The sequence below is a fragment of the Mya arenaria genome, chromosome 16 (assembly GCF_026914265.1).
Source record: "Mya arenaria isolate MELC-2E11 chromosome 16, ASM2691426v1".
NCBI classification, from domain to species: domain Eukaryota; kingdom Metazoa; phylum Mollusca; class Bivalvia; order Myida; family Myidae; genus Mya; species Mya arenaria.
The window spans coordinates 35364245-35390176 of NC_069137.1; the positions used below are offsets into that span (position 1 = coordinate 35364245).

The 25932-nt window shown below is 34.2% G+C and overlaps 1 protein-coding gene across 1 annotated transcript in view; it reads left to right on the forward strand.

Moving 5' to 3' along the window:
• Nucleotides 1-25932, forward strand: part of LOC128221592 (sortilin-related receptor-like) — a 127254-nt gene that overhangs the window by 18257 nt on the left and 83065 nt on the right. Inside the window, exons 6-8 of the mRNA XM_052930198.1 lie at nucleotides 294-413; nucleotides 14570-14686; nucleotides 23363-23473. Coding sequence (XP_052786158.1) covers nucleotides 294-413; nucleotides 14570-14686; nucleotides 23363-23473 — 348 coding nt within the window. The remainder of the gene's footprint in view (nucleotides 1-293; nucleotides 414-14569; nucleotides 14687-23362; nucleotides 23474-25932) is intronic.

Here is a 25932-nt window from a genome sequence, read left to right on the forward strand (position 1 = left end):
CATAAATGCTAACATTTTAATATATGTTCAGTTTGGAAAATGAAGCCGTTTGATGAAGCAACTTTTAACAAATTCGCAACATGACTTACAATACAACACGTTTATAAGCCTCATTTAAAAACTAAACAAACATTAATACCACAAATCATATTTTTATCGGCAGATTGAAATTAAATCAATTTTCGAAAATCGCAATGCTGAAATATTACATCATTTAAATCGAGCACAAAAATGCGATGCGTGTTTGAACATTGAAATGTGGCGTTTGAAATAAGAACAAATTTCAATTTTAGGGACAACCACGGTCAACGCGTGTGAAGGGTTTCTATGTTCTGACGGTAATTGTATTCCTGACTCTTGGGTTTGTGATGGCGATCATGATTGCTCGGATGGAGGAGATGAAAATAACTGTGGTAAGCAAACAACGCCTATTTATTGTGTTAATACTGAACCCTAATTATAGATGAAGTATAATACTGGATGTTAGTCATCAACATATACTCATCAAAAATAGAAACGTCCCTCCATATTTCAGGAAAGATTTATCGAAAACCAAACGGGTTGCTTTTATGAATCAAAATAGAAAAACAAGTTCATTCATTTCTGTATCAATAATAATAATAACAAGCACGCCCCTTATAAACTTATATATTTCCGTACCGATGTTTAAATACGTGTTGATCATTCCTGATTTTAGAATGAACTGTAAAGCTGTCCTGCGCGCCACTTCTTCGTCTGAGGTCGCAATTGTTTTATTAACATAAGTTGCTGTCATGCTATATACCATGCGTTTCGTTGTGAAGAATGACGTCAACTCTTCGAAATTCAAAGTGATGACGTCATAATACCGTTGCCTCAAAATGATTTGACGTTTTCTCGGGAAAATAACATGAACATACGATGAGAACACTTTAATCAACATGCATGAATTATAATCCGTAGCAATTTTAAGCTGCGTCGGTAAGGTGTACCTGTCAATTGAAAACCGTGAATAAAACACTTGATAAAGAGGTACGATTTGAATTCCACTCCGCATCAGTGGAAAGCTCACTAATTGTGAAACCGGTGACTGAATCTTTATTGTAAAAGAGTCTACATTAAAAGCACCTTTACCCAAATTCATGCAATTAGGTCAATTTTAAGGCCGGATTTTTCATTTTGGACAGAATGTGAGGCCGAAAGTACTCAAATGTACAAAATGCTTACAAGAAGAGCACGGTTTTAACGAGTGTCCTAATGACTGGGTATGCTTATACTGTAAGCAGACAGGGCACAAGAAATCAGACTGTAATTGTGCAGATGTGTCAAATGGCGAGGAGTCTGACTCAAGCGTCGAGTCTGATTCCCCGGACAGTCAAGATTCACAGCCAATTCTGCCTTCACAGTCGGAAACCCCCGCTCCACAAAATAGAAGCAAAATTCCAGTTTCTGGGTCGTCTACTCCAATTCTAACCTCGAGGAAACCGTGATATATTTAAAACTAGCCAGCAGTCCATTGACAAATACGTCACACCAAACAAAGGTTTAACCTCGTGCGCGGCAGAGCGATCACCTCCCACGCCAGCTGAAGATCTTCATGACAGAACAGTTACGCATAAGGAATCAAAAAAACAGAAAAAAAAGAAATAGTTTACTATCTTTATACTATCAATATTATGTCAACCCCTGTTCAGTTTTACGAACACTTAGCGCTAGATTACGATTTAATGTACTTTTGTTTGGTTTTGATTATTTTGATAATCGCACTTCACATGTATTTAAAAACACGCCTGTTGTGGCTATTTATCATCTAAACCCTTGTACGTTTACAAAGACCTTTGTGCTATATATATATATATATATATATATATATATATATATATATATATATATATATATATATATATATATATATACGGTTCAATACTTAAACCACTGTATTACATGTAACTAATAATACGTGACTGCCTATGTCTGTTAACTGTGGCGATTGTTTATTGAGGAGAATAATCTCTTCCACATTGAATATACAGCAAGAATGTTTATACGTCTATACTTTTGTTAGATAAGGGCATTATATTGTACGTTTACTTGTTCGATGCTATACGCTTAATTGAAATTTGTTCAAATGATAGCATACACGAATGTGGCGCATGGCGCATTCACAAGCATTAATTGTTGTATCATTATTATTGAAATAATTATATTTGTACAACAATACACGTTGCAGCGTGTTCTACGTATTCGTCCATTGACAAGATGGTTTTTTGATAGATGTCTAAATGCAATATGTCAATACATGCGAATTCTACATCGCTTTTTGAAGTATTGTTTGTTTCTGTTGTGTATTAGAAATAATTGTTTGCATGGTGCCTTTTTGCACTTCTTATCCTTTCGCATTTGTTTACGATAAGAATGTACTTCGGGCTTACACCATATTACTTCCTTTTTTCAGTTTAGAAATCTGTCAAAGAACGATTTCTTTTTTTTCTCTCTTTAATCATCTTTATTTAGGAATATCCTGATATAATGCCACACAGCCAAAGAATCATTCATATTATATCTCTTAACAGTCAAGGTTTAAGGGATAGTAGTAAACGCGCCCGTTTAATTCAATGGTTAAAGAACCAAAAAGACGATATAGCCTTTCTACAAGAAACACATTTTACTGATATTTTCGACAAAATAATTAAAAATGAATTTATTGGGTGGACTCTTATAAATAGTTATGGTAAATCGAATAGTAAGGGTTGTTCAATATTGATAAAAAATGAACTTCAAATAAATATTTTGAACTACGTAAGCGATATACAAGGCAGATATACTTTACTCAATTTAGACATATTTGATAATACATACACATTAGTGAACTTATATGCCCCAAATGGTAAAAAAGAAAGAAATGACTTTGATACAAAATTATCAAATATCATATATGAAAATAGTTCAGGTATTAAGATTATCGGGGGTGATTATAATGACACATTTACAATTAGCGATCGAATAAGCAAGTCACAAAAGTCCGAGATCAATACTGTTAAAAACCTATCGAATTTAATCAAAACGAATAAATTGTGTGATATTTTGAGATTACTTAATCCAGAGAAACAACAATTTACTTGGAGGCGTAAAAATGATATTGAAAAAAGTAGAATAGATTTCTGGCTAATTGAGCATAACTTTGTACCCCAAATATATTCCACAGATATAAGACCTGCCATCATAAAAACAACGGATCATATGACTATCTCAATGAAAATCAATATACCTTATAAACGAGGTCCTGGGTATTGGAAATTTAATAATTGTCTCCTTGAAAATAATGAGTACAAAACTATTATCGGCATTTCTTTAGATACAATCTTTCAACAAGATAATAAACCTCAGATAAAATGGGAAATTTGTAAAATAGATTTTTTTTATACACATCAAACTTTAAAACCGACGAACATTATAACCAGTATTTAAACGATATTGAATTAGATTTAACATTGGATTCTAAATTAGCCGATAATTGTGAGGGAGAAATTTCTTATGAAGGAGCTACAAGAGCACTTAATGATATAAAACTTAACAAAAGTCCTGGACTTGATTGTCTTACGGTAGAGTTTTATCAAACGTTTTGGCATTTCATTGGAGACCTAGTTATTTCAGCTTTAAATGAGAGTTATGAAAAAGGTGAATTATCTTTTACTCAAAAACAAAGTGTATTTTCGCTATTCTATAAAAAAGAAGACCCAGAAAATCTTGAAAACTGGCGACCTATTTCTCTCTTAAATATTGATTATAGGTTAGCAGCAAATGTATTAGCAAAACGACTTCAATCCGTTTTACCAACCATCATAAGTCAAGACCAACAAGGATACATAAAAAATAGAAATATATGTTTTAACATTAGGCAAATAGATGATATAATTGATTATACAAATTTAACTGATTTAGACGGTGCTATTCTATTTTTAGATTTTAAAAAAGCTTTTGATACAGTCTAGTGGCTTTTCCTGTTCGAAATTTTGAATAAATATGGATTTAAACCCTCCTTTCTTAATTGGGTGAAACTCTGTATTGCAACATAACATCAAAAATTGCAAACAACGGATGGATCACAAACTGATTAAGACTACAACGTGGTGTGCGGCAAAGTTGTCCTCTTTCTGCTTTGCTTTTTATTATAGTAGCTGAAGTCTTATCAACACAGTTAAGAAAATGTGAAAATTTTGAAGGTATAAAAGTTCAAGGGAAACATCTTAAAGTTACTCAACTCGCCAATGACACAACTGTCTTTTTGAAAAAAATCACAATGAAATACCAATTGTTCTTAATATAATCGATCAGTTTGGAAATTATTCTGGACTGAAACTAAATAGGGAAAAACCCAAGGCTTTTGGATTGGCAAATCAAAAAATAATATAAGTAATATTATGAATAACATAAACATTACGTCAAGATACGTTAAATCACTTGGAGTATATTTTGGAAATGATAAACATGAGTGTATAAATTTAAGCTGGAATGAAAATATTGATAGATGTTAACAATTGATAAATAATTGAAGTAAAAGAAAACTAACTGTCTTTGGCAAAATAACTGTTATAAAATCTTTACTTTTTCCAAAACTTGTATATCTTGCTCAAAATATAGTAACGCCTGATTCAATTATAAAGACTATACTCCATGGTTTTTGAATTTCTTTGTGGAGTGGAAAAAAAGATAAAATCAAGCAGTTATGGGAAACAGACTTGAAGGTGGTTTAGAGATGCCAGATTTTGAATATTATTCTAAAACAATGACATTAAAATGGGTGATTAATCTGACTAATACAGTTGATGCAAATTGGAAAATTATACCACAGTAATACTAGACCAATTTGGAAAGAATTTTCTAATTTTTCATATGAATTTAGACTCCATTAAGTCCTATTAAAACAAACAAAACCACTTTGTTCTATAAGCATTTGTTATTAATATGGATTCAGTTTAAGCAACTTCCAGTTAATCAAACGAAAACACCCAAAAGTTACTTCAATATTAGAAAAGAAACAATTTGGGGTAATAAACTTATAAAAAAATAAAAAAATTAAAAGTCTTCTATTTAAGAACTGGATTGATTCCAACATACTATACATAAACGATATTCTTTCGAATTCGGGCAACATAGACGCTAATTGTATTCTTGATAAGCTAAAAAATAAACAAAATTGGATTGCAGAAGTAAATATTTTAAAACAAGCAGTTCCTAACACTTGGAAAGAAACTCTAACATCGGATATATCTACAAAAACAAACGTCAATCCAAAATTACTAATAAGTATCCAAAATAAACCTTTTAAAGATATGACGAATAAGCAAATATATCAAATCTATATAAAGCAAATTACTATATTGTTCATAAGTGGATAATAAAGTCAAACAATTTAAAATAAAGTTATTGCATAATCTTGTAGCAACGAATTTAAATTTATTTACTTGGAAATTGAAGGATTGCCCTTTATGTATTTATTGTAATGAAGTAGAAGATTACGAACACTTCTTTATTAAATGTCCATTTTGGACAACTTTCTGGAATGCTATACATGATATCTTTAAAAGATGCGGAATACAGAAAGAAATTAAGAATTTAAGATATATAATAATAGGTTACAAAATCGACCAAAAAGAGTATAATATTGTAAACATTGTTTTATGTCAGATTGCCTATTACATCTATAAGACCTACTTTATTTGTGAAAGGAGATCCAAACCGATACATATTATGTACCATTTATATAATGATTTGAAAGTTCTTCAAACTCACTTGAACAATAAAACCATTTCTAAACGTTTTTCAAACGATTTTATTAATAAAATTACAATATAATGTTAAGGCATTTTCAAAATGTTTAATATTTACCTCAATTGTTAAATGATATTGTTCCACTTCGATATATATACTTATATATATTGTATGTAATGCTCGTTTTATAAAATAAATAAAATAAACGGGTTGTCATGAACTGGCAATTCCAAAAAGAAAAAACAAAACAAACAAAAACGATTTGAATTCACTTATTTTTTACACAGCGGTATATTAACATGCAGAGTTTTTTATGTGACGTTTAAAAGAACATTTATAAACAAAGAAAACGTTTAAGTGGGACAGCCTTCGCATGTACGCGTAAGAAACAAAAGTAATACGAATACACGCAGGTAATATGGTCGTTTATACGGGTAAGAAACTGAACAACTACAAATACATGCAGGTTATATGGTCGTTTGTACGCGTAAGAAACTGAAGAACTACAAATACATGTAGGTTATATGGTCGTATGTACGCGTAAGAAACTGAAGAACTACAAATACATGCAGGTTATATGGTCGTATGTACGCGTAAGAAACTGAAGAAATACAAATACATGCAGGTTATATGGTCGTATGTACGCGTAAGAAACTGAAGTAATAAAAATACATGCAGGTTCTATGGTCGTATGTTCGCGTAAGAAACTGAAGAAATACAAATACATGCAGGTTCTATGGTCGTATGTTCGCGTAAGAAACTGGAGTAATACAAATACATGCAGGTTCTATGGTCGTATGTACGCGTAAGAAACTGAAGAACTACAAATACATGCAGGTTATATGGTCGTATGTACGCGTAAGAAACTGAAGAAATACAAATACATGCAGGTTCTATGGTCGTATGTTCGCGTAAGAAAATGAAGTAATACAAATACATGCAGGGTTTATGGTCAAATGTGCGAGTAAGATAATAGAGAAACACGAATGCATGCAGGTTTTATGGCCGTATGTTCGCGCAAGAAACTAAAGTAATACGAATACATGCAGGTTTTATGGTCATATGTACACGCAATAAACTTATGTAATACGAAAACATTCAGGTTCTATGGTTATATGTTCGCGCAAGAAACTGAAGTAATACGATTACACGCATGTTCTATGGTCGTATGTTTTTGCAAGAAATTAAGGTTATACGAATATATGCAGGTTCTATGGTCGTTTATTCGCGCAAGAAACTTAAGTAATACGAATACATGCAGGTACTATGGTCGTAAATACGCATAAGAAACTAAAGTAACACAAATTAATGCAGGTTCTATGGTCGTATGTACGCTTAAGAAACTAAAGTAATAAGAATATATGCAGGTTCTATGGTCATATGTACGCTTAAGAAACTAAAGTAATAAGAATATATGCAGGTTCTATGGTCATATGTACGCTTAAGAAACTAAAGTAATAAGAATATATGCAGACTTTATGGTCGTATGTACGCGGAAGAAACTGAAGTAATATAAATACTTGCAGATTATATGGTCGTATGAACACGTAAGAAACTAAAATAATTCAAATACATGCAGGTTCTTTAGTCGTATGTACGCGAAAGAAACTAAAGGAATAAGAATACATGCACTTTAAATGGTCGTATGAACGCCTAAGGAACTGAACTAATACAAATACATGCAGGTTCTATGGTCGCATGTACACGTAAAAAAAACGTATTCTCTATGGTTTGTTTGTACGCGTAAGAAACTTAAGAAATACGAATACATGCAGGTTATGTGGTATTATGTACGGAATAGGAAGTAAAGTAATACAAATACATGCAGGTTATATGGTCGTATGTACGGAATAGGAAGTAAAGGAATACAAATACATGCAGGTTATATGGTCGTGTGTACGGAATAGGAAGTAAAGTAATACAAATACATGCAGGTTATAAGGTCGTATGTACGGAATAGGAAGTAAAGGATAACAAATACATGTAGGTTATAAGGTCGTATGTACGGAATAGGAAGTAAAGGAATACAAATACATGCAGGTTATATGGTCGTGTGTACGGAATAGGAAGTAAAGTAATACAAATACATGCAGGTTATAAGGTCGTATGTACGGAATAGGAAGTAAAGGAATACAAATACATGTAGGTTATAAGGTCGTATGTACGGAATATGAAGTAAAGGAATACAAATACATGCAGGTTATATGGTCGTATGTACGGAATAGGAAGTAAAGGAATACAAATACATGTAGGTTATAAGGTCGTATGTACGGAATAGGAAGTAAAGGAATACAAATACATGCAGGTTATATGGTCGTGTGTACGGAATAGGAAGTAAAGGAATACAAATACATGCAGGTTATATGGTCGTGTGTACGGAATAGGAAGTAAAGGAATACAAATACATGTAGGTTATATGGTCGTGTGTACGGAATAGGAAGTAAAGGAATACAAATACATGAAGGTTATATGGTCGTGTGTACGGAATAGGAAGTAAAGGAATACAAATACATGCAGGTTATGTGGTCGTATGTACGGAATAGGAAGTAAAGGAATACAAATACATGCAGGTTATGTGGTCGTATGTACGGAATAGGAAGTAAAGGAATACAAATACATGCAGGTTATATGGTCGTGTGTACGGAATAGGAAGTAAAGGAATACAAATACATGCAGGTTATGTGGTCGTATGTACGGAATAGGAAGTAAAGGAATACAAATACATGCAGGTTATATGGTCGTGTGTACGGAATAGGAAGTAAAGGAATACAAATACATGTAGGTTATATGGTCGTGTGTACGGAATAGGAAGTAAAGGAATACAAATACATGCAGGTTATGTGGTCGTATGTACGGAATAGGAAGTAAAGGAATACAAATACCTGCAGGTTATGTGGTCGTATGTACGGAATAGGAAGTAAAGGAATACAAATACATGTAGGTTATATGGTCGTATAAACGCGTTAGAGACTAAAGTAATAAAAATACATGCAGGTTATATAGTCGTAAGTTTACGTATGAAACTAAAATAATAAGAACTCATGCAGGTTCTATGGTCGTATGCACGCGTAGCGTTATAAACTAACGAAATACATATACATGCAGATCCTATGGTCGCATGTACGCACCAGAAACTGAAGTAATATAAATATACTCAGGAAAACTAGAAACGTCCCTGTTTTATATCCAGTGAAGTTTTGTATGTGTAGTTGCTACATGTTCAATGTACATGTATTTTAAACCCTGGCGATGTTCAGAATACGATCGTGTACAGTTTACCCGATACGCAACGGTTAACATATCGGCCAGTAACCGCAACGGTCATTTGCACGTTTTGCACGTGCAAGCTATACATGTCATCCATATGTTGATTCAGTTCATGTCCTACCATTCATGCGATAGGGGCTATTCTGAAAATTAAATATTTTCTTTAATTTTTCACTGTTTTCGATATGCCACGGCTTTTCGAAAACGAGCGAAATCCGGCAATTGGGATGCTTGCGGGTGGGATGTCCGCCAGGGTTGTCGCGCATCGGCTCGGGTGCTGTCGGAAGACGATTTATCGTCTTGCATCCCGGTACCAGCAGACTGGAGCTGTTCACTACCGGCAGCGACCTGGTAGGCCTCGTGTAACGACGGCTAGAGGAGATCGTTTCATTACGTTGACGCACTAACGTCAACGTCAATTGGCATCCACAGTCACTGCTAGGCAATACGGTGTCTCAGGGCAGACCATTCGCAACCGGTTGTGTCTTAACGCCCAACCAATCAGGGCACGCCGCCCGTACACTGTTCAGATAATGACCAAACGTCACCATGCTGCCAGGCTGTTATGGGCGCGACGTCATCTGATTTGGAGAAGGGCTGACTGGAACCGAGTTTTGTTCACCGATGAATCTCGGTTCACATTAAGTCATGCTGACGGAAGATTACGGGTATACAGGCATAAAAATGAAAGATTCGCCGATTGTTGCATTGTTGAGAAGAACAGGTTTGGGGGAGGGAGCGTTATGGTCTGGGGTGAGATCATGGGAAACCGGAAGACAGATTTGGATGTTGTACAGGGCAATATTAATGCACAGCGTTATGTTGCAGACGTGCTAAATGCATATGCCTTACCATTTATTCGTCAGCATGGTCCTGGTGTAACATTGATGCATGACAATGCCTGCCCTCATGTAGCCAGGGTCACCACTCAATTCTTGCAGCAAAACAATGTCAACGTCATGCCATGGCCCGCGGTTTCCCCGGATCTCAACCCCATTGGGCACATATGGCATCAGCTGGGCCGCAAAGCACGAGCTAACCATCAGATTGACAATGTTCGCGATCTTACACGGGCGTTACAACAGGAATGGAGGACTTTGCCCAACGCACTGGTATTGCGTTACGTTACGTCGATGCGGCGTAGGATCATTGCATGCATTCATGCAGATGGTGCCCACACACGGTACTAACGAGATTTACTAAATGTGCCACATTTTTTATTGAAATTCCATCTCTAAACATTCAATAACACTTTTCTGAATTCTGGGATTTTTGATTTTGACCCCTACCACTCTTGACCGGTTATCTCTCAAAAAGTTAACAAGATAGCCAGATGTTATTAATTGGTTTTGATACAGAAATGAATGAACTTGTTTTTCCATTTTGATTCATAAAAGTAACCCTTTTGGTTTTCGATAAATCTTTCCTGAAATATGGAGGGACGTTTCTATTTTTTGCTGAGTATACTTGCCGGTTCTATAGTCGTATGCACATGTAAGAAACTTCAGTAAGAAAAATATATGCAGGTACTCTGATCGCATGTACGCGTAAGAAACTGAAGTAAAACAAATACATACAGGTTATATGGTCGTATGTACGCGTAAGAAACCAAAGCAATCAGAACACATACAGGTTCTATGGGCGTATGTACGCGTAAGAAACTAAAGTAATAAGAATATATTCAGGTTCTGTGGTCGTATGTACGAGTAAGGAACTGAAGAAATAAAGATATATGCAGGTTAAATGGCCATATGTAAGCATAAGGAACTAAAGTAATAAGAATACACGCAAGTTCTTTGGTAGTATGTACGCGTAATAACTGAAGTAATACAAATACATGCAGGTACTGTTATCGTGTGTACGGGTTAGGAAAGAAAGGAATACAAATACATGCAGGTTCTATGGTTGTATGTACGCGTAAGAAACCAAAGTAATACAAATACATACAGGTTCTTTGTTTTTCATTTTTGCATGTCTATAGATTTTGACATTTTGTTTTCTTCTTTGTTTGTCAATCTGATATTGTAATTTAGCTGTGATTATATATTTTTTATATCAAAAATATTCGGATTAAGTTTAACTGTATTGCATTTAAGATCGTGCCGATTTTTGTCTTCCCATGCATATTTCTCGAGGTATTGTTTTTATGCATGACATCCACGGTGACGTTGAGCAATGACGTCAAGAAAAAAATGTTGAACACTGATTAAAACCATTTGTGAATACACCCAAAACTATTCAAAAAAACTAACAATACCATATTTTAATGATAAGTTAACAGAACATAACATATATGAATCGGTGTCATCCTGAAAAGAAGGGATTGTTTCATTACTAATGGGACCAATGTTCAAAGACGTAAACATTCAATCAGTGGTATATTATTTGCATGCTAGTAATTTGCATGCTAGTATCATGTTAAAAAATATAAAAAATGAACATGCATTTTATTTAAAAAGTCCCATTTATTTGTTAAATCCCTTATTTCTAGGAGGTAACTTTCCTCTATCAAAGTATGTACCCGGGTCTATATATAAATATGGTCATGCTGAAAGGTGAGCTAGGTAGAGAATATCAAAAAAACAGTGTGGTGTGTGCATGATGAATGGTGGTCTAGATAGGGAATATCTAGATACAGTGATGTGTTCATGATGAATGGTGGGCTAGATAGGAAATATCAAGAGACAGTGGTGTGTTCGTGATGAATGGTGGGCTAGAAAGGGAATATCAAGAGACAGTGGTGTGTTCATGACGAATGGTGGGCTAGAAAGGAAATATCAAGAGACAATGGTTAGTTTATGATGAATGGTGGTCTAGATAGGGAATATCAAGAGACAGTGGTGTGTGCATGATGAATGGTGTCTAGTTTGGAAATAACAAGAGACAATGGTGTGTGCATGATGAATGGTGGGCTAGATAGGAAATATCAAGATACAGTAATGTTTTCATGATGAATGGTGGTCTAGACAGGAAATATCAAGAGACAGTGGTGTGTTCATGATGAATGGTGGGCTAGAAAGGGATATCAAGAGACAGTGGTGTGTTCATGATGAATGGTGGGCTTGAAAGGAAATATCAAGAGACAATGGTGAGTTTATGCTGAATGGTGGTCTAGATAGGGAATATCAAGAGACAGTGGTGCGTGCATGATGAATGGTGGGCTAGATAGGATATATCAAGAGACAATGGTGTGTGCATGATGAATGGTGATCTAGATAGGAAATATCAAGAGACAATGGTGTGTGTATGATGAATGGTGGGCTAGATAGGGAATATCAAGAGACAGTTAGGTGTTCATGATGAATGGTTGTCTAGATAGGAAATATCAAGAGACAGTGATGTGTGCATGATGACTGGTGGGCTAGATAGGGAATATCAAGAGACAGTGGTGTGTGCATGATGGATCGTGGTCTAGATAGGAAATATCAAGAGACAGTGGTGTGTTCATGATGAATGATGGGCTAGAAAGGAAATATCAAGAGACAGTGGTGTGTGCATGATGAATGGTGGTCTAGATAGGAAATATTAAGAGACAGTGGTGTGTTCATGATAAATGGTGGTCTAGATAAGAGATATCAAGAGACAATGGTGTGTTCATGATGAATGGTGGGCAAGAAAGGAATATCAAGAGACAGTGGTGTGTGTATGATGAATGATGGTCTAGGTAGGAAATATCAAGAGACAATTGTGTGTTCATGATGAATGGTGGGCTAGATAGGGAATATCAAGAGACAGTGGTGTGTTCATGATAAATGGTGGGCTAGATAGGGAATATCAAGAGACAGTGATGCGTACATAATGAATGGTGGGCTAGATAGGGAATATCAAGAGACAGTGATGTTTTCATGATGAATGGTTGGCTAGATAGGGAAAATCAAGATACAGTGGCGTGTGCATGATGAATGGTGGGCTAGAAAGGGAATATCAAGAGACAGTGATGTGTGCATGATGAATGGTGGTCTAGATAGGAAATATCAAGAGACAGTGGTGTGTGCATGATGAATGGTGGTCTAGATAGGAATTATCAAGAGACAGTGGTGTGTTCATGATGATTGGTTGGCTAGATAGGGAATATCAAGAGACAGTGGTGTGTTCATGATGAATTGTGGGCTAGATATGAAATATCAAGAGACAGTAATGTTTTCATGATGAATGGTGATCTAGATAGGGAATATCAAGAGACAATGGTGTGTGCATGATGAATGGTGGGCTAAATAGGAAATATCAAGAGACAGTGATGTTTTCATGATGAATGGTGGTCTAGATTAGGAATATCAAGAGACAGTGGTGTGTGCATGATGAATGGTGGGCTAGATAGGGAATATCAAGAGACAGTGGTGTGTGCATGATGAATGGTGGTCTTGATAGGATATCAAGAGACAGTGATGTTTTCATGATGAATGGTGGGCTAGATAGGAAATATTAAGAAACAGTGGGCGCGCTCATATTGAGAGGTGGGTTAGATAGGGAATATAAAGGGATAGTGGGCGTGATCATCTTAAAAGGTCGGGTAAGTAGGAACTATATAGAGACAGTGGGCGTGCTCATGTTGCAATCGAACTTCGGAACTTTTCGGAAATTCCCGTGACACGGCCGGACAAAATTTCGTTAGTCTGCAAAAATACTTTGTGCTTAGAATTTTGAGTGAAGATTAGTCAAACGCAATGGAAATTGTGCTGAAAATGAACTCAAATCTATTCTGTGGTTACCTTTTTACGATGGTTGCGTTAGTGCTGTGTTATTTGAAACTCGATATAGTGTTTTGCTTTGAAGATACAGACTATTTCTATCTATAGCTGCAAATTTCGTGATTTTCTTTTAGATATTCTTATTGTCTGCGACGAAATGTCAATAATGATATGCCTGTTTTCCCTTCAACCCAATTTTTTCGTATAAATAATTCTTACCTATTTTTTTGCATAAATAACACGTAATCGTGCCCGCCATATCGGAAAGCCATTCGGGATTTTTCGGAAAATTTCGTGAGTTAGCCAGGCAATATTTCTTCAATCTACAAACAATATTGTATGGTTGGAATTTTAAATGAAAATCAGTCAATCGGAATTGAATCATGGGCGGATATTCTATGGACCTTGCTTTATTAATGTTTTAACGATATTTGTGTCATTTTTGTTTTATTTAAATCCCAATAACTTTTTTGACTTAAAATGTATACAACAATGAAATATTTAGCGATACACCGTCGTTTCCTAGGGATAGTATTGTTTTTTCATCAGTTCAAAAGGACAGCATTATGAGTCCATTATGAGTCCTCATTACCAGTGAGGACACTCACTGGCAGCTACGAAAATAAATAAAACATATTGGTCATTCGATAATAGTTTAACTCGTAAACATTCCAATTTAACATTTAATTCACATCTATAACTCAAATTCGTATCCAATTAATTTGTGTTAGAGAGTCCAAAGCCACATAGTCGAACACTGGTTAATGTTGTTTTTTTGTAACAGAAGATTCAATAATGAGTTGCTAAGATCTTATCTGGAATTATAAAAACAGTCCCTGTGTAAGACCCATTAATATGTTTAGAAACGAGAACCTGTACGTCCAGCCAGTTTCGCTGCTCTAACGGGCAATGCATCAGCAATAGTTCGGTATGTGATGGCGTCTCGCAATGCTATGATGACGGTGATGAGGAAAACTGTGGTAAGTTACCGTTTATCTCTTCATAAACACTGGTATGTATACCGATCATAATCCTTTGAATAATACATCGATAATTTGACTTTTCGATTTAGAAAATTGTACTTGGGTACCGTGATCAATACATATTTGAAAAAAAAACTGCATTGACAAGAGAAGCCATTTTACGTATATAAGCTGCAAACTTTGCATGATTTGTCAGTGATACATTTGCGTATGGAAGGGCCAACTGAAATAAAAAAAATCTACCACGGTTTGTCTGTAAATGAGATATAAAATATCCTAAACTTTTTCCAAAATAATAGAAAAGTGTAAAGTTGTCGCACAATCATTATAATAACAATGGATGTGTCTATGGAAAACAGAATACTGGATAGGGAGACAGAGGAAGTGTTTATTTCCGGACTAGCTTGTCGGTTCAATGTTCAATTTATTCTAACGTGGTGTTCTAAGTTAATCCAAAGTCGATTACACTTCAACTATTTAATGCAGTGAAGATATCGATGTCAAGAGTAAGATAATATGACGTACTCTGAAAATACAGAAATAACAATCATAAGCATTTTTTTAATATTCAGTACATAGTAAAGCACACATATTATCCACAGAAATAAGTTATTGTCTTCACAATTTAATATAAGTCCTAACAACTATTCAATCAGTTGAACAGTTAAGCTGAGACAATCCAGTGTGGCCGTGGTCATAGCTAAAATACACAGATAATTATAAAACACATAAAACATAACACAGCAACAACACATTTACATACCGATTGTGGATGAAGTAGTTGATAACTGTTACTCTGCTCACTGCATCACCCACACTGTGCCCGTGTTAGTCTGTCTGGTTGTAAAAATAAGAAGGTTATAACTGCACAGAAGAATGTGGTATCTGCATGTCAATAATACACAATATTCAATTATATGCCGCCATGTTGAATTGTAAAACAATGCAAATACTACAATTTAAATACAAATAACAATTAAACTGCAATCATAAGCAATAAGAAATAATACCATGACTAACCTCTTGAATGATCTTGAAAGTATTACACCATCATATACTTAATACTCATTATTTAGAGACAAATAATGTGTACATCTTGAGAGTGGACTTAATATGGAACATTGACAGGCAGGCAATCAGTTAATGTGGAGGATGTGTTAATGTTGAAGGTGGAGTTGATAAGAAATATTTAATATGATAGTAAGTGATTAGGAATTATAAGGAGACAGAGGATGTGTATTATCATATACAAAGTGGAATAATACAGATAATTTAAAGTGACAGAGGATATGTTCATGTTGAAAGTGGACTATTTAGGTAATATCAAGATATCGACGATGTGTTCATGTTGAGGTGGGCTAGACAGGGTATAATAGGAGCAGTGGATGTTCTCAGGTTAAAGCTGAGTAATAAAGGGCAAATTTAAAGGTAAATGAAGGTGGACTAGAGTATACTAAATGGAGAATAACAAGAGACCGAGGAAGTGCTCATGTTGAAGTTAGACTCAATACGAAATATTAAGAGACAGTGGATGTGTTTATGTTGAAACTAGACTAAATAGGGAATATTAAGAGCGGACTTAATAGATCATAACAAGAGGCAGAGGAAGTGTTCATGATGAAGTTACATTTAATACGGAATTGTAAGAGACAATGGATGTGTTTATGTTGAAACTAGACTAAATTTGGAATATTAAGAGTACTGAAAGAGGACTAGAGTGGACTACAAAGAGAATAACAAGAGGCATAGAAAGTGTTCATGTTGAAGTTAGACTCAATACGGAGAAGTAAGAAACTGTGGATGTGTTCATGTTGAAGTTATACTCAATACGGAGAAGTAAGAAACTGTGGATGTGTTCATGTTGAAACTAGACTAAATAGGGAATATAAAGAGCATTGAAAGTGGACTATAGTGGACTACATAACAAGAGACAGTGGAATAGCATAAGTTGACGTAGACTAGATAAGAAATAATAAGAGACAGTGGATGTGCTCATGTTGAATGTTGACTATATAGGCAATACTATGAGACAGAGGATAGGTACATGTGGTAGTTTATATATAGAGATCGAGGATATGTTCTTGGTGAAGGTGGACTGGAGTGGGCATCATAGAGAGGCAGTTTTTGTACTGATGTTAATGTGGACTAGACAGCCAATATAAAGAGACAATTGATGTGTTCATGTTAAGCGCTGAAGTAAAAATGGATCATTAAGGGACATCGGATGTTGGAGGTGGAATAGATTGATTACATAGGGAATACTACGAGACCATGGATGTGTTCATTTAGAAAGCGGAATGGATAGGGAAAAATAAGAGTCGATGGATGTGTTCATGGTTAAAGGGTCGCCTAAAAAGGAAAATTAGGAGACAGTGGATGGGATGTTGATGTTAAAGATGGACTAGATAGGAAAAATAAAAGAGGTGGGAATGTTTTAGTGTTAAAGGAGAAATTGATAGAGAATATTGGCATACTGTTGATGTGTTCATGTTGCTGGTGGACTGAATTTGAAATATTAAACGACAAAGAATTTATTTATGCTAAATGGAGACTAGATAGATAATATTAAGATACAAATTAAGTGTTCATGTTGATGGTGGACTAGAAAGGAATAATACAGATATTGCTGTCCTCTTGAAGTTAGATGAAGAAAAAATAAGGAAACATGTTCAAAGACATAAAAGAAATTTCAATAAAAACAGAGAATGTGTTCTTGTTAAAAGATGGGCTAGATAGGAAATGCTAAGTGACAGTGAATTGGTTCATATTGAAATATGAATTAAATTGGGAATTATTAGAGACAATGGACGTGTTCAAGTTAACGGTGGACTAAATATCAAATGTTTAAAGACATGTTCGTTTTGAATGTTGACTAGATGGGGGATAGACAGAGAATGTGTTCAAGGGTGGACAAAATAGGGAAAAATTGAAGACAATTGAGGGGTTCATTTTAAAAGTAGGACTTAATATGAAATAATTGAAGACAGTTAATGTGTTCATGTAACATGTCATAGTAAAACAAAGCAATTATATTTTCTTCGGTAGATACGATGGAATTATGTCTTTTGTCGTTGATTTCGTAAAGTCTATATCACATGAGCCTCTAAGTTCGATTGCGAAATTTTATTAATGCATGCAACGAGAAGTGATGCCTTTTCAACAGGTCAGCGGAATTATGCATTATGTTCCATTTTTATTCCACAGAAGATTTTCAAAATAAAAAAAATAAATATTTCTTTTATGCTTATCGATGAAATATGGAGTTTGATAAGTAAAGTTACAACAGTGAAAATATATATTTGATATTTTCACTGCAAAATAAGAAGTGAAAATATCAACTTTCAGAACTAATTCTTATGTCCATTGTTGTTGTTATTGAAATATTGCTTCCCACTATATATTTTCATCGTAGGCTGCTAAAATTGAAGGCGATGTGAACAAATTATTAATGGTATTGAATGCATATTGTCAGTCAAAAATGGAAATACTTAGCCTTTACATATGCAGTAAAGCCCTGAGATTCAGGCATGTGCTATTTATTAATTAACTAGATGATTGTTGAATCATAAAACAAAATTTGTTTAAAATGCAATATATGTTGTTTTTTCTTGTACGATAATTTCTTTCTACTGCATTTCAAATTGCTGTTTTCTCTTCAGTTTTAGTTTGTTTCATTGCAATTTCCCTCCTTAGGCAAAATATCTTATTAGTTTTAATGCACATTGCTACAGATGTCGCAATTTTCTGTCTGATATGTGTTTTAGTTTGCGACGAAGTTCCTAACTAAGGTCTCTCTGTTTTCCCTCTAGCACAGGATTTATTTTCGTATGAACTCTTACCAAATTATTATTTACGGATAACACGTAATCGTTTCCGCCGTATCTGGAAATGCCATCGGGCATTACGGAAATTTACGTGAGACGGCCGGCATTATTTCGTTAACCTACAAAAAATTATGTTGGAATACTAATAAAAATCAAACAAACAACGGAAATAATTGGCCAAACTAATACGATGATCGATTACCTCGTAAACATTATAACTTCCTTTGTTATCTACATATTATTATACTATTAAAATGTAGTAAGAACACAAAACAAATCTTTTAATTTGTTACATGGTCAGTGAAAAGTTTAAACAATAATTAAATTAATCGATATATTGTTATGATCATTAAATCTGAAATCCTCGGAGTGCTCTGATATAGATTATAAGAAAACTGTGTTAAGCTAACCTTTTTTTTTTTATTTGCTTATTTTAAATGTTGACTGGCAATAGATTAACACGTTTAATTCCATTAACTAAAATATATCCTATTGTACTTGATTTGAGTTGCTACCGTTTAATTTTACCTAATTCAACTGTCAACTGCCGCCTCCCCACTACAAAATCATATCAAGAGGATCCTTTAGATAGTAATTACAAAGTACTGAATTTGCATTTGTTTACAGATCGAATATGCCATTTCGCTAAATGCGTCTCTCAAATACATGTCAAATATATTTTTTATTACATCCTAAAACGAATATGGAAAGGTTTTAGTTCATTTTTTCCTTCATTTTTTCATTGCAATATTTTTCCTTGTATTTATGTTTTTTTCATTAACTTTCCCATTCTCTTATCCCTGTTCTGTGCTCCTGTTTATTTTAATGTACTCACGTGGACTGCTTCATGCATCCCGTTGACAACCAAGTTTTAATATCGACGGCATCAAATAACGTGTTGTGATAGAGGAACATAAAGATTTGCCATAGTTTGTACAACGCAAGATTTGTTTGTTTTACTGGTTCTTGTACTTTCCGTTTTAAACATTTTAAGGAATTAGCAATTTTTTCGTAACTTGACTTGGCTTTTTTCGGGAATTATTTTACAAATATTGTTGTTAAGACTGCCTTGGTTAAAATGACTCTTAGCATCGTTATTGTGCGTATGCATACAACTACCACCGACTGTATTCATAAACACAATAACCTAGGTGATAACAATTGTATAAATCTAGCATTTCTTAATTGTGTCCTGGGTAAGACTCAAAATCGCCCGATAATAGGAATACAAAGGACCAATGAATATCAATGAATAGACGACAAGCTTGTCAATACTTCTCCACAATATCAGAAGATTTTGATCTAAATTAGATTAAATCAAAGATAAGCTTACAAACTTTGATAGTGTTTTTTTTCTTAGAAACATCTCTCTCCTGATTTTAATGACGAGTTTCTACAAATTGATAATCATGAATATTTTTTCTTAAAGGACAATTCTTCAAATTCGGGCGGTTTATAATTCATTATTTTGGACTCATTTAGACCTGTGCGTAGATAAGACTTAAAACATTACCTCCCTGAATTTTTGAATAAATATTCCGCCAATCACCGACCTACACATTCCTTCGCCAAGAAAATTTCACCACTCTGCATTATAATGACACCGGCAAAGAAAATTGCCCAGAAGAATGTGCACTTACCCCACCCACAAATGCAAAACATGTGCATCATTCAACAATAATTAATTCCATTTCTGCCGTGAGTGACAAAATCTCATTTATAACAGAAAATAGTTCTCTTTTTGCCGGTGTTGTTTTGAACATCCAACACTTTATTCTTTCACATCAACATGAATTAGAGTTAATATTAAATACATTTGGTATAAGCAGTTAAGTATATATGTTTTATTACATAGTCAATGGTCATCAAAAATCAATTTACATACATAACCATTTCAACAATTTTCAGTTGTTGATTTGGTTTTAAATAATGATAGCCACAGTTTATTTTATTCTCAAACTGCTGAGAATTTTTGAATAGAGGGCAATATGAACGAAATATTGAACGGTACGCATGCGTATTGGGTACATATTGTCGGTCAGAAATAGAAATACTTGGCCTTCACATACAGTTTCGAGTAAGCCCCTTCAGGCATGTATTATTAAACTATTTATTATATGACTTTTGAAACATGACACAATATTTGCAAAAACCTGCAACACATGTTTACAAACCTGTCAGACTATCTCTTTCAACTTCATATAAAAGCGTTGAAATATTTTCATTCTAATTTCCTTAATAGACATTACTGCAGACTTTGCAGGTTGTTTTGTCAGATATTCGTACCGTTTGCACCAAATTAAAATAATGGTACAGTTGAACACCGCTATTCCGATCACCGTTTATCCAAAAAATTGCTATTCCGAAATAATTTTTCGGTCCAGATGTTACTCCTGATATGTTTAACTATTTTTTTAATCTTTAATACGAAATCGTTAGTCCGAAATAATCGCTATTCCGAAGTAAAGATTACGGTCCCGATTTGGTATTTCACACCTATCAATAAATGTATGTCTATTTAACACGATCTGCTCTAGAATTATTAGTGTTTATGAATACCACGTAAACGTTTACGCCATATCCGAAAAGTCGTCTTCCAGAAATAATATATAACAATACCTGCTTTGCATCTTATCTGTTCAGAAATTTCGGACAACATCATAAATTGTCACTGGCAGCAATGAAAATTAATGGCAATAATTGGTCAGATTTATTCATTGATCGTTTAACCCGTAAACACTATAACTCAACATTTCATCTAAAGAATTAAATCGCATTGTTTTATAAAGCAACGCTAGTCCATTTTTAGCTCGACTATTCGAAGAATAAGGAGAGCTATTCTACTCACCCTTGCGTCGGCCTCGGCGTCGGCGGCGGCGGCGGCTGCGTCGGCGTCGGCGTTGGCGTCACACCTTGGTTAAGGTTTTGCATGTAAGCACCTTTAAGTCATTATCTCAGTAAATACATCAGTTATTGCATTGAAACTTTTGATATGTATTCCCAACTATCTTACATACTAAATTAATGTAGTTAGATAACAATTATTGGAATATAATGCAAATAATAGGCCTTTATTATTCAACTTAGATATTCTGGTAAAGGTTTTGCGTGCAAAGACACATAGGTTAATATCTCAGCAACTACTTGAGGTATTGCATTGATACTTGATACAATGGTACTCAACCATCCATCCTACTAAATTAACCAAGTTAGATAACTCTAGTTTGCATTTAATGCAAATAATTGCCCTTTATTATTCGACTTAAAAAATCTGGTTAAGGTTTTGCATGTAAGCACACATGGTTTAATATCTCAGCAACTACTTGAGGTATTGCATTGAGACTTTATATAATGGTAGTCAACCATCCAACCTACTTAATTAACCAAGTGAGATAACTCTTGTTTGCATTTAAAGCAAAATAATTGCCCTTTAATTCTTGTTAAGGTTTTGCATGTAACCACATTTAAGTCAATATCTCAGCAAATATATCATGTATTGCATTGAAACATTAGATATGTCTTCCCAGATAACACTTATTGAATATAATGCAAATTATGGGCCTTTATTATTTGACTTAGAAATTCTGGTTAAGGTCTTGCATGTAAGAATACATAGGTTAATATCTCAGCAACTACTTGAGGTATTGCATTGATACTTGATACAATGGTACTCAACCATCCATCCTACTAAATTAACCAAGTTAGATAACTCTAGTTTGCATTTAATGCAAATAATTGCCCTTTATTATTCGACTTAAAAAATCTGGTTAAGGTTTTGCATGTAAGCACACATGGTTTAATATCTCAGCAACTACTTGAGGTATTGCATTGAGACTTTATATAATGGTAGTCAACCATCCAACCTACTTAATTAACCAAGTGAGATAACTCTTGTTTGCATTTAAAGCAAAATAATTGCCCTTTAATTCTTGTTAAGGTTTTGCATGTAACCACATTTAAGTCAATATCTCAGCAAATATATCATGTATTGCATTGAAACATTAGATATGTCTTCCCAGATAACACTTATTGAATATAATGCAAATTATGGGCCTTTATTATTTGACTTAGAAATTCTGGTTAAGGTCTTGCATGTAAGAATACATAGGTTAATATATCAGCACTTACTTGATGGATTGCATTGAGACTTTATACAATGGTACTCAACCATCCAATCTACTTAAATAACCAAGTAAGATAACTCCAGTCTGCATTAAATTAAAATATTGACCCCTCTTTTATTCGACATAGAAATTGTGGTTAAGGTTTTGCATGTTACCACTTTTAAGTCAATACCTCAGCGAATACATCATGTATTGCATAGAAACTTTACACACAGGCTCCCATCTATTTAACCTTCTATTTAATTAAGTAAGATAACTCTATCTTTTTTATAATATATAATTTTTGCCCCTTTTTTATGCGACTTAGAAATTCTGGTTAACGTCTTGCATGTTAGCACACATAGGATAATATCTCAGCAACTATTTTATGTATTGCATTGAGACTTTATACAATGGTATTCAACCACCCAACTTAATTGAATAACCAAGTTAGATAACTGTATTTTGCAAATAATGACCCTTTATTATTAGACTTACAAATTCTAGTTCAAATGTTGCATGGAACCACATTTATGTTAATATCTCAACACACCATGTATTGCATTGAAATCTTATCTAACAGTGATCCATGCATGTTTCAACTTTTCAATCCTGACATTGAAAAGCGGCGGAATAGTCGAGCAGCGCTGTCTCTGTGACAGTTCGTGTTATTAGTTGCATTGTCATTGAAAAGATCAGACATTATTGGATTGCCTATGATGACCCAGTATAGTGTTGCTATTCAGACACCTGTGCATCCGGCGCGATCCTTTGCTCTTCCGTAAGGTGTATACACGAGAGTAATGTATGTGATGGACGTTCAGACTGCCTTGATGGAAGTGATGAGGTAAACTGTGGTGAGTGAAGTTTATCATTTCATTATGGTTGTTGTTTATACAGATCATAAACTGTCCAAATTAGAACTTCAAAATCGATTGTTTCACTGTTACTAGGTGTAATGCATCGTTATTGATAAGACTTTTAACAAATCCACATTGACAGGTGTAACGATTGAACGTATAATTTGACATAATTTGTTGTATGATTTGTCAGTATTGCATTTATGTCCGGTATTTATGCACTGATGTGTATGTGTGTTAGATGTAAATTATCATCATCTCATTCTCGAAAAACGGAAAAATAAAACGTTCGTCGTCCAATAATTACAAGACGTGATGTGTTCATATCAAGAAAGGAAACACTAAGACACGGGTTATGTTTTCAAATTAATTGTTGGCAAAATGAGATACAGTTTATGTAATCATGTTAAATGTTGGCAAGATATGATATACTAAGATACAATAAATGTATTTATGATAGATGTTGACAACAAAGGAAACACTTAGACACAGTTTTTCAATTTATGTTAAATGTTGGCAAAATTGGAATCACTAAGACACAGGTTATGTATTTATGTTAAATGTTGGCAAAATAGGAAACACTTATGATACAGTTCATGTATTTAGGGTTAACGTTGGAAAAATAGAAAATACTTAGATGCAGTTTGTGTTTTCATGTTAAACGTTAGCAAAATAGGAAACACTAAGATACAGTGTATTTATTCATGTTAAATGTTGGCGAAAAATACTTCTTTGCAGTTTATGTATTCAATTTAAATGCTGGCAAAATATGAAATACGTAGATTCAGTGTATGCATTCATGTTAAATGTTTGCAAAATAAGAAACATTAAGGTATAGTTCATGTATTAATGTTAATTGATGGCAAAGAACGAAACACTAAGCACAGTTTATGTATTCGTGATAAATGCTGGCAAAAACCGGAAACACTTCGGCAAACTTTATGAATTCATGTTCAATTCTGTCAGAAAAAGATACACAAAGATACACTAAAGGCCACACCAAATTAATGTTTCATTCCTCGGATTTTTGCCCAAAAAAATATGAGCAAGCTAGCGAAAAATAATGCAATTTTGTCAGTTTTCATAAAACACGAAGCGAGCGATGAGCGAAAAATATTTTTTCCTTATTATTATTATGAAAAATAGATTGTTCAATATAATTGCCCTTAAACCCATATAAATGCAATCTTGAACTGAATCTCTAATGGACATATGGAAAATGTCGGAATACATACTATATTACAAACATATTTATTTATCCATGTTTAGTACAAACATAATATTGATAATAATATATATTTTAATATGATGATCGTTCATAATAAAAAAATAACCCTGCTTTTAGGAAAAAGTTTGAAACGACTTATATAAATATACCTGAATAACTTTAACATCGTTTGCAACTGTATTAAGACATACTTTGAATTTATTTCGGATTTGTAAAAATGATGTTCAACACAGGCATCATTTAACTTCAGAATCCAAAAATAAATTAATTTCAAAGGCTGAAGTTTTGTTTTATATTACCACAGGAAATGCAATGGCATGTGTTTATCAAAATAAAAAGAACAGGGTATGTTTTGAATACTGTAATGGTCAATTAGATGTTTTGATGCACCAGCCAATTGCATACATTCCCCTAAGTCTGAAATGGCGGGGACTTTGACTTCCGGTCCATCCAATTACGGGTAAATTACCCTCCGGCAGGGACAAACTGCTTGGAAAATCTCTGCCAAATGTCCCCGCTACCGGGGAAACGTAGGTACGGCCTATTTTCCGCTTTTTTCCGGGTGAAAACAAAACCACCGCATTCTCTAGATACTGCGGGACCATCTGAAAGGTAAAAACACGGCCCATTGCCCCCGCTGTCCCCGGTATATACCCCCGGACTGCGGGTGAGGGAGCAGTGGTTACAATTGACTGGTGCATTATAATCCAGGATTATGCTGCAAAAGAAAAGAAATAAGGTGATAAACTTAGGCTCACCTATGTTTGGGTCTATCCAGACAAGTGTTTATATTTCACTATTTGTGAAAAGATGTTTGTTTTGTCAGAATTTGGTCGAAATGAGTTTGATACATCTATTTGGACCAAACAATGACTCATATTCCTGTGAATTGAGCTGTCATCTTCAGCAGCGTCGTAATAAGGTAAAATTCTGGTTACCTGTACTATGAATTGAATCAAATAAAACTTAGTTGATTATTCCGATTTCCATCCAAACTGTTTACTTTATCACTAACAACGCACTAGTATAGCTACCAGTCTCAGATACACATGCTTATTGCATACTTATTGCTTTATTGAATGATCGTTAAGTGCATTGGAAGATGTAGTATGACTTCAAGCATGCTCAAAACACATTGTTTTGTCAAAAAAAAGAAAGATTTAATTTCCTAAATTCGATCCACATTGTTTATACTGGAAGCCGTCGTTTTAATTGAAATCATTGAAAC